The sequence below is a fragment of the Ascidia mentula genome, chromosome 5 (assembly GCF_947561715.1).
Source record: "Ascidia mentula chromosome 5, kaAscMent1.1, whole genome shotgun sequence".
Classification (NCBI taxonomy): domain Eukaryota; kingdom Metazoa; phylum Chordata; class Ascidiacea; order Phlebobranchia; family Ascidiidae; genus Ascidia; species Ascidia mentula.
This window is the reverse complement of record NC_138570.1, coordinates 13,924,254-13,934,363: the sequence shown is the minus strand read 5'-3', so window position 1 is coordinate 13,934,363 and position 10,110 is coordinate 13,924,254. Positions and strand designations below refer to the sequence as shown.

General features: G+C 36.1%; 2 protein-coding genes across 2 annotated transcripts; one reads left to right on the top strand and one right to left on the bottom strand.

Moving 5' to 3' along the window:
• Positions 1 to 2,774: 2,774 nt before the first annotated feature.
• On the bottom strand, positions 2,775 to 3,709 carry LOC145902975 (uncharacterized). The gene is made up of 3 exons (XM_082991067.1): positions 3,637 to 3,709; positions 3,186 to 3,412; positions 2,775 to 2,984 (listed from the first exon to the last, which is right to left on the bottom strand). The coding sequence occupies exons 1-3, from the start codon at positions 3,704 to 3,706 to the stop codon at positions 2,775 to 2,777; spliced, it is 507 nt and encodes a 168-aa protein (XP_082847193.1). The 5' UTR covers positions 3,707 to 3,709.
• Positions 3,710 to 7,864: 4,155 nt separating this feature from the next.
• Positions 7,865 to 9,346, top strand: LOC145902974 (arylalkylamine N-acetyltransferase 1-like). The gene is made up of 4 exons (XM_082991066.1): positions 7,865 to 8,047; positions 8,286 to 8,426; positions 8,848 to 8,972; positions 9,133 to 9,346. Exons 1-4 carry the CDS (start codon positions 7,865 to 7,867, stop codon positions 9,344 to 9,346), a joined length of 663 nt encoding a protein of 220 aa, XP_082847192.1.
• Positions 9,347 to 10,110: the final 764 nt, after the last annotated feature.

Here is a 10,110-nt window from a genome sequence, read left to right as displayed (position 1 = left end):
ACGCTTAAAAGGCTAAAATCGATTAACCCGGTTTTACAAGTGGTGCAGGACCCAGATTCATAATTTTTTAGCGAATTTAAGATTTTTAGAAGTGACGTTTGGAAGTGACATAAAGAATGTAAAATAACATAACTATTCAGATGGCAATCTTTGCCAATCGCGCAACGGAAACACAACACAAAATCTGTTCGTTGAAGAAAATAACTTCACAAAGTACTACGTTTCCATGTCGCGAGTTTTGTCGATGTATTTCGGCCATGTGACAAAATATGGAAGTGATGCAAATGGCGCAGGCCGTGTACTTGGCCAAAACGGCTGAATTTTTGGGCCATCAAAATATGTGGGCCTAAACTGAATTTTGCGCAAGTAAGTTTTGGGCCATGTAGTAACTGCAACAGGGTTTGGTAGCTTTTTGCGCAGTAAACAACAGTTTTTTTAATTAATTTAACGCGCGTAAGCACTGCATGTGTTTAAATGAATGTCCTCAGTTACTCACAGCCTCCGTAAATCGCTTTTTTTGTGAATATATTTCTTTTTTGATGGGTAGCAAGTGGCGTTCTATTACTGGGCAAGTAGATTATATATTCTTTTCTCATCCTATTATGCATGGGTGTTATGTTCAACTGCAGTTTTGTAATGTAACCTTTTAATAGTAAGTTTTGTACATAAATTTAGCTTAGAAAGTGGACAAGAGTGCTGTGGCTGCATAGATAACTAAATGAAAGTTTTTGCATGTTTATGCAGTATATGGTAGTACAAATTGGTGATCACAATAAATTTTTATCTTTGGAGATGAAACTTGATTTTTGTGTCATTTTTCCAAACCCACAGCTAGCACAATGACCAAAGGTTGTGGAAAGGTGTTAGATCAGTTTATGCAAGAAAGCGAACTAAAAACGTTTACTCCTTAAGGTTGCACCTAGTTTGGTGCCCAACGGGTGATTGTGTAGTCACCACAAAGTGGAAGTCTTTGCTTGGCCGTTTGGTCAGCAAAGTCGTCTGAAAGTCACACCAGCTGCACTGATGAGACCTTTTCGGTCGAAACAGTGGCCATCTGTCTGCAGCTTATACAATAAAAACGTTTCTGGAAGTCAAAGTGTAAATTGTTAAACATGTTGCATTTTACATTACCCTTGCAAAGATGCACAAACACATTCACAAAGGCACCTGGACTAGAAGTTGTCGTCTGACAAGCAAGGATTGTGACAAGATGTAGGCTACTGACCATTGTGTTTTCAGTAGATCATTGCTCATTCAACAAATCAGCAAGAAAAGAATAATGAAAAACATTCATAATTTGGTTCGGTTTATGACTTGCATGCTAGTAATAATCTCTTTTCAATAATTCCCAAGAACGACAGTCGTTGTTTCTTCACTAAAAGTAATAAAAGATACCTCTTTTAAGTAAAAGAGACTGGTCCATCTTGTTATTAACACTGTCATGTTTAAAAGAAGATGTTTCGGCAAAAACTTATGCCATCATCATTTTGAATGTTGCGATTGGTGTAGCTCCATCATTATAAGGAGCTGACCAGACCGACGTCACAGATAAGGCTCGCGCGGGTGGTGACGTCATTTTGCCTCTTTTGTTGTTTGGGTATTGTACAATGCACAAAATTGGATAAAAAACTAACTTAAAGTGCGGAAGGACAATCAAACAACTGCCACACAGTTTGAATGCAACGTTTTTGATATGATACCGACCAAAAGAGCTAAAGTATAGACATGGTATCGATCGACAGACTACCTTGGTTGCTTGATTCACCGATCCGGTGTAGTTCATTGTTTTTTCAAACACATAACAAAAAATATAAACATTCGAAGCCAAACTCAAGTGCTTCCGAACTTCTTACTTATTTTAACTAATAATTGAGCTCCAACCAACTACCACTAAACATCTGTGAACGTAGCGACGCAAAGAAGGTCTCACACATGTTTCACAACCACGATTCCGAATGAGTGCTGCTTACGTAAATTCAGTGGAGCAAAAAGTGTCACTGAATAGCTACAATTTTACTCTACGGTACATTAAAAAACTTGAACGTAGTGTTATGCGCAACACGAACATAGTGTTAAGTAAGCAACAGACGATATATATTCATTACCCATTGTCCCATAAACTTTCTTGCATTTGTATTTAGCAAAAAAGCAATTCTCTGCTTTTTGAGACAATTAACTCAATATGACTGAGTGCAGTCAAGCGAAATAACGGCGGCTGTGGTTGAATTAACTATCGTGTCTCTTTGCATTGTAGCTTGAATCGAAGACGGAGGAACCACATTACAAACGAGTTGTATTTTTGAGTCACAAATATGAACGTCACACATTCGTTTGTGTGACTAATAAAATACCTCAATAAAACATAATCTTTGGTTTTTAACTGTCTTTGTATAATTAGAAGTTTGGAAAAATAATGAAGCCACATAGGCCTATGTATTATATATTAATCGCAAACTTTTCGGCATTGTGGTGAAACTGAAAAATACCGTATGGACAACCGACAAAATTCTGTTGTTTAGTGTATGTCAACTTCCATTTGACATTTGCAAACAAATTAACTTTACATTCTGATAAAAGCCATACATTTATACGTACATCATTTTATTTTATAGTTTCTCAGTCAGTTTAAACAAATCTCTGGCTACACACGTTTACGTATTTGGATCAATGAGGATTTTATTATGAGTGAATTACATGACAGTCATAAACAACATTGGCTATATAGTATGACGAAAAATACAACTTGGTCAATATATCGTTAAACAACAAAATTCTTAGAGATTTCTGGAGCAGAGAGGAACCGGAGAATTACCACCTGCACCGATGTCGTTAAAAAATCCTTTATTTGATCTTCCCGGTCCTGTATTCACCTGAAATCCCAGCGCCGTTCTGTCTGGTTGTGTGTAAGGATATGCTGCATGCCACATGTTGGCGCGTGGACGCCATTTGTTACCGTTTGAGAGACTGATAAGATTATTGAGGGGCTACAAAGAAATGTGGTTGTTTTGTTCGTTATGACCATGTAAAGAGTTTCACAAAAATATCTTGCGTAAAAACAACAGGTAAAAATTTTCAGATTACTGCTAACCAGGGATAAACATGCAAATAAATATTAGCGTTAAATTATATTAATTTTTATTGCAATAAAATGTTTGAAGAAAGGGAAGGAAATCAAAGTTTGTTACCTCGTAGGAAGATCCAAGCAATACATTTACAAACAACTTCTTTCTGTCCACCCAAGCTGTTTGCACATAATCGTACATGACGTCATACATATATTCGCCGTCGATTTCAGCCAACACGCCACCATAAAACTGACACCAGCTCCTTCCAGAGATCAAAGAAACTCCCGTACCGTAAGTATATGCTAGGTGGTAGCACTTACCGTTGTAGACAACTCCTTCACATTTATCTAAAACAAACAATTTAAACTTGATGAAATTAATTAAACAAAGAATAAGTATGTAGTTGCCTATCTGTGATTTGACTTGGCAGAGCTACATTGAAAACTTTGATTTGTTTCAAAATGTTCAACATACCTAAATACGTAATTGATTGATGCACAATTTTGTATTTAGAGGACGTCATCATAGTAAGTAACAAATAAATGCACATGAATAGTCGAAAAAAATCTACCTTGTTTGGCCGCGAACGTGCCATCGAAAACTGCGACTGCTGCGATTAAACAAGCAAGAACTCGTAGCATTTTTGTCCTAAATAAAGAAATATCGTTGTTTACTGTGGTTATAAAAAAAAACATAAAGAATCCGATTCACAAACTAAGCACAAACCTGTTTCTTGAAATCTCCAACGTTGTTACAGTAAGAGTTTACAGCTTGAATTGACTGCACCGAACTTGGAATTTTCTTCTTATATTGAGGTCTGCGACGCGATGAATGCACGCACATACATCATTTTTCATATAATTCCAAGTGAATGATCTCGCGAAATGTGCTTGCAAATCTTTCGTAATGTCATATTCCGCTGCCGTAAAAGTTCAGGATTGGTATGGTGCACAACTTTGCTTACAAAACTGCAAAAATATTGACTGTAAGTTATATGCTACAATGTAGCACATTATCCACATATACAACAAAAAAATGTGTTGTTTTATTAAAATGATTTCTGATTGTTAATAAAATTAATGTATTTATGATGCACTTTAAACATTCACAAATATTTTTGTGACAAATAGTATTTGTGTATTATTGTAAAAAATCACATGCTTTACAAGCATTTACTGTACACTGGTAACAGGAAACCTATATATATTATATAAAAACAAGTTTATCGACCAATTTTCGTGGATTTTGCAAATGCAAATATACCAGAACTCTTTGCAGTGCGGTTTGCAAACGTGTTGCACTTTCTTTGATCCTATCGCCAGTCTCGTTATCTTTCATGACGTGGTTGAGACTTTGACAGATTGTCTTATTTTGTGGAAAGAAGGAGACGTTCTAAGGAAACGATTGCACGGCATTTAAAAAAAATGGATTTTAGGATTACTCAACAACAATCCATGACCTTCACAATTTATTAACTATTTGCGCTGATAGTTTCATTTAAATCTTGTAAATAGTAATTTAAATGTAGTGAACGGCCAAATAAAACAGATCAAGTAAACTTACTTTAACTGTTATATGAAATTGTATGTAACTTGGAAAAAAAATAAAATTAAACTATAAATTTACCACAACTTTTAGCATTTTTTGGCAAAAAAGATAGATTGAAATAGCCACAGGTTTCTGAGATACAGCTGATCAAAGTTACGTTAAAACTGATGCAAACGTGATAGTGTGAAAGCAAGACCATTGTTACGTGACGTCATAGAACGCGCATAATCGTGCAGGAGCTGCCAGCAATTCTTGTTTGTAAGTTCACGATTTTTGTTCGCCGCTACTTTTATTGCAGCTTATTTCATTTGCAAATCTCCAAAACAAAAAATTTGCTTGTTTTAACAACATTACATAAAAACCTATTTTGTTTGTCGCCTCCCAACCACCTCACAGGTCTCTCAAACGGCAACAAATGGCGTTAATGGGCCATCATGTGGAAACAAGGATGGCCTCAAACACAAACGGACAAAACGTCTCTGGCATTCCAGGTAAAAACCAGACCCGAAAATAAAACCAGTCAAACCAGCAATTTAAACTTGATGAGATTAAGTATTCAAAGAATAAGTATGTAGTTTCCTATCTGTGATTTGACTCGGCAGAGCTACATTGAAAACTTTGATTTGTTTGAAAATGTTCAACATACCTAAATACGTAATTGATTGATGCACAATTTTTTATTTAGAGGACGTCATCATAGTAAGTAACAAAAAAATGCACATGAATAGTCGAAAAAAATCTACCTTGTTTGGCCGCGAACGTGCCATCGAAAACAAGCAAGAATTCATAGCATTTTTGTCCTAAATAAAGAAATATCGTTGTTTACTGTGGTTATAAAAAAAAACATAAAGAATTCGATTCACAAACTAAGAACAAACCTGTTTCTTGAAATCTCCAACGTTGTTACAGTAAGAATTTACAGCTTGAATTGACTGCACCGAACTTGGAATTTTCTTCTTATATTGAGGTCTGCGACGCGATGAATGCATGCACATACATCATTTGTCATATAATTCCACGTAAATCATCTCGCAAAAAGTTCTTGCGAAACTTTTGTAATGTCAAATTCCGCTTCCGCAAAAGTTCAGTATTGGTATGGTGCACAACTTTGCTTACAAAGCTGCAAAAATATTGACTGTAAGGTATATGCTACAATGTATCACATTATCCACATATACAACAAAAAAATGTGTTGTTTTATTAAAATGATTTCTGATTGTTAAAGTGACGTCATAGAACGCGCATAATCGTGCAGGAGCTGCCAGCAATTCTTGTTTGTAAGTTCACGATTTTTGTTCGCTGCTACTTTTATTGCAGCCTATTTCATCATTGCAAATCTCCAAAACAAAAAAGTTTGCTTGTTTTAACAACATTACATGAAAACCTATTTTGTTTGTCGCCTCCCAACCACCTCACAGGTCTTTCAAACGGCAACAAATGGCGTTAATGCGGAATCAAGGATTGCCTCAAACACAACCGGATAAAACGTCTTTGGAAAAACAAGACTCGAAAATAAGACCAGTCTCGTGGAGAATAAACATTTATTCCAGTGCATATATTTAATTAGTATTTGGAAACTGTCTTCTGTGAACAATTTCAAATATTACCATCACTGTTTCATCTTGTAGAACCGATTGAGGCCTTTTTCTGCCCCTTAAATTAACTTGATAGTTCCCAATCATTATTGTGACATAACAATGGCCAATATTGTTCATGCGCTTGTAAAACGTGATGCCTTTCTTTCACAAGTTATGAATACTGCGAGCAACACAGTTTTTGCGGGAATGAATTAATATTTTATGTGTCAGTGCATTGGTGAGTTGTTTTTATAACTTTGGCTTGATTAAATACTTGATTGTGCCATACTTTGACAGCGCATGTTAACGGGACATACGTATAGTGTGCAGGTGGTGCTCTGATGTGTTGAGCTTATTTGAAACTTGTGCCGGTTTCCCAATAGTTGGTGAGCGTTTGATATGATTGTTTTACGTTCATGTTCTGACACAAATTTGTGTTTTCAAAACGTATCAAAATTCGAAGAATTTAAGGCATAACACAAACCAACAACCTCACAAAATTATTTATTTTCAAGCAATAAAACCTCGTATATCTGTATTTTCGTTCAAGCGCTCAAGCGTGGATGCTATGAGTAAGAAATTATTGCAACAAATTTTCTCACTATACGCAAAATCTCTTGTATGCATTGTAGCCTCCAGCATTCTTTGCTGCTCCATTGGATTGCCCAATTTTGTTTTTCTAAAATGTGTTTGCGAAAGTAACATTTTCCAACAGCAGTGCCGATTTTATTTAATTTTTCGTCGTACCAACCCACACTGTAAATTGAAATACGCAGCCACTGCGTGTCTCTCTGAACGCATTAATATCGTACGATTGTTTCGTTTGAAGGGAAATGAACGCATTGGTCTACACTTTTTGTGAGGTGTATTAGTGACAAAATGCGTGAATATGGGGTTGAAAGTGCCATTTCGCAAACCCGCCCAATAAACCGCAACCCGTAACCGGTTAAAATAACCCACAACTCGATGTCGAAAACAAGTACATATGGCCGGGAAAACCGCCACCCTGGCAACACTGTGGACGTCACTCTGATTGATCATCTGTAACGAGTGACCCACTTTTAAACAGTGGATGCCAGTGGTCCTTGAAAATTAGGTCACTCGCTGGTTAGAGTGCCGTCTATTATGTTGGCACCGGCAGTTTGCGGTGTTCGGCCACAATACAAGAAGTTTACCCCCGCATAACATGCAGTTACCCAAACAGTCGACAACCTCTCGTGAAAAGCACAGTCGACAATCTCTCGCGAAAAGCCTGGCAAAGGCATGCCGACGATCTCGTGCGGATAGCCCACCTACATACTGGAGGCGAGTGCCTAAAAGTGGTGTCTTTGTTGGGTTGGTTCATTAGCCGTTGTATATTCATCAGAGTACAGGTTATAGATATATATTGTTGCATTATACCTTATATACATGCATCTGTTTCTGATGCATAAACAGTAATTGAGCTTGCGACGTAACAGAGTCACTTGTAAAAGCATTTCTTTGTTTACAATTTATTCTACATTTAAGCAGTCACTGTGATTTTTGATGAGTTTTACTAGGCAATAAAAGTGGCACGTTACAATACCCGCGGCTAATACAAAGTTAACAGCACAAGGCCAACCTACTTAAACACAGAATACTAATATTTGCTAAAAGTCGCTTTTGTAGGATTGGAGTAACTCTGTAGACAAAATGAGTGATAACCTTTTGCATTTACGAAAATCAGAGCATGCGATATGTTGGAGATTGTCAAATAATAAAGACATTCCTGAAATCTGCGACATAATCCGAACGGATTTCTGTCGTCGAGAGACAGTTTTAACGACTCTGCAGCTTTCGGAAGACGATATTAATGTCTTTGTTAATTTGATGAAGGTTGGTGATATTTTAAAAACTTTCCAATTCACGTTGTACAGATCTTGTTGTATTTGGTCCAAAATGACATATTTTGATCAAAATTGCACATGCTTAAGTATGACCCTGACCATAACAATGTAAATACGGTTATGATCATTGATGACAACATTTTGCGGAATGTCACCACAATTTCGCAATGTTAAATATGTTTACCTGATTGGAATTCTACCAGTTGTATAAACTTTCGTGTGAACAGGATTATTATCTCAAACGACCGGCACTATGTGCTTATGACAAAGAAACTGGTGAAATGAGTGGAGTCTGCATCGTGTATGGACGTGATTCCGATCAACCTGATGATATACGAGAACCTCTGAAAATATTTCAAATATTTGAGGTTAGTCATACAAAACAACTTAACACTGACCTGTAAAATAACTTCTAACACTATACCGACCGTCAAGACAAGCTGCCCTGGATTCAGAACTTTACCAAAGATTCCCAATCGCGGCACACTTGGATCCCAGGACTGTTTATTATTATTTCATGTTTTGTGATTTTACACAATTACACATGCCCAAAAATTACAGTTAAATTGAAAAAAAAATTGAGGCAGAGACAGCAATAATAAAACATCTAAGATCCAATGTTTGGCACAATGAACCTAAATATTGAGTGTCTGTTTCCAAAAAACATGTTCCCCAAACCGAAGTTTGACGTAGCTTTCCTTTGTCATCCTGCATTAAAGCCTTATCACTAAAACCCAAGTCTGCAGCCACACAAAGGTGCCAGTAATGGAAATCTATTCTCCTGTGTAGTTAATCGACTACATGACAAAAGACGTCAAACCGCGTGCAGAGGATTATCAGTACATCAGTGGAATGTTGATGAGTGTCAGAAAGAAATACAACAACATGGGAATTGCGGAAGCTTTGTACAAAAAGTAAGAATTAAGTTTCTATGGGACATTAAAAAATTTGAATTTCCGGTTTAAAAGACTGTGTTAGTTAAAGTTAAAAAAACTATACTTCCAAAAATAGATCTTAGAAAACGTATGCGATACAAGATATATCTGGAATTTACATCTATCTTTACTAATGTAGGCGAATGGAAATTTCGAAACAAGAAGGATGCAAGTTTTATTTTGTTATATGCACATCAGCATTCACGGCAAAGGCTCTCGCAAACCTTGGAGCAAAATGCATCAAAAGAGTTGATTACATGGCGTATGTGGACCCAGTGTCCAACAAGAAAGTTCTTCAAGACGCACCAGAGCCTCACAAAACTTCAGGAATCAAATTAATGTGTTTGGAATAAACAAGTGACAACGATGCATATTGCATTGATGTAAAATATTGCGCAACAATTTTGCATTTTAATGTTATTTGCAAAAAACTTGCTTACTTTCAACAGCAAAAGTTGTTATTGGTCTTCGTGCTTTTTTGAAAGTTGCCGTGTTTCCGTTTAATGGACAAAAAATGTTAAAAACAAGTCATTTATTCTGCTTTTTAGAAATAATATCACAAAATTGTTACACTGCAAAAAGAGTGGCATGGATAATTGCAGTTTTGGTACATTAAGTCTCTTGGTGGAACAACACATGTCCTCTGTCTGTGTAAATAAATCAATGAAAAATCATTCCAAAGTTTTACTTTTCATTTCAAAACATCACATGAGTATGATAACCTTTTAATATTGAATAAAGTTTCAAGTATCAATAATAAAATGAAGTGCATTGTAGAAATGGAAAAGTGTGTTTGTCTCATATAACATATCTAAATAATGCGAACCACGGAAAGAAAAAGGTTATGGAGCTTTTTCGTTACGGAGAACGAAATTTTTGTTACCGGAACAGATTTTCAGTTACTGGAACAGAATTTTCGTTTCGGGAACAAAATTTTCGATCCAGAGGAAGAATTATAATTCCGGTGAAGTTATTTTTCGATTGTCGTTCTTTCAAGAGAATTGTAGCTATGCGAACTAAATTTTGTGTATAAAAACGAGTTTTCGATCCTGGAACAAAAATTTCTTTACGAAAACAGTATTTATGTCACTGAAACCAAATTAGTGTTAGGGGAACA

Bases quoted from the DNA above. Each gene is read 5' to 3' on its own strand.
- LOC145902975 (XM_082991067.1), bottom strand. From the start codon at position 3,706: ATGCTACGAGTTCTTGCTTGTTTAATCGCAGCAGTCGCAGTTTTCGAT. The intron at 3,413-3,636 runs GTAGATTTTTTT...TGTTTGTTTTAG, and splicing joins CACGTTCGCGGCCAAACAAG to ATAAATGTGAAGGAGTTGTC. The intron at 2,985-3,185 runs GTAACAAACTTT...ATTTCTTTGTAG, and splicing joins TGCTTGGATCTTCCTACGAG to CCCCTCAATAATCTTATCAG.
- LOC145902974 (XM_082991066.1), top strand. From the start codon at position 7,865: ATGAGTGATAACCTTTTGCATTTACGAAAATCAGAGCATGCGATATGT. The intron at 8,048-8,285 runs GTTGGTGATATT...TCGTGTGAACAG, and splicing joins TCTTTGTTAATTTGATGAAG to GATTATTATCTCAAACGACC. The intron at 8,427-8,847 runs GTTAGTCATACA...TCTCCTGTGTAG, and splicing joins AAATATTTCAAATATTTGAG to TTAATCGACTACATGACAAA.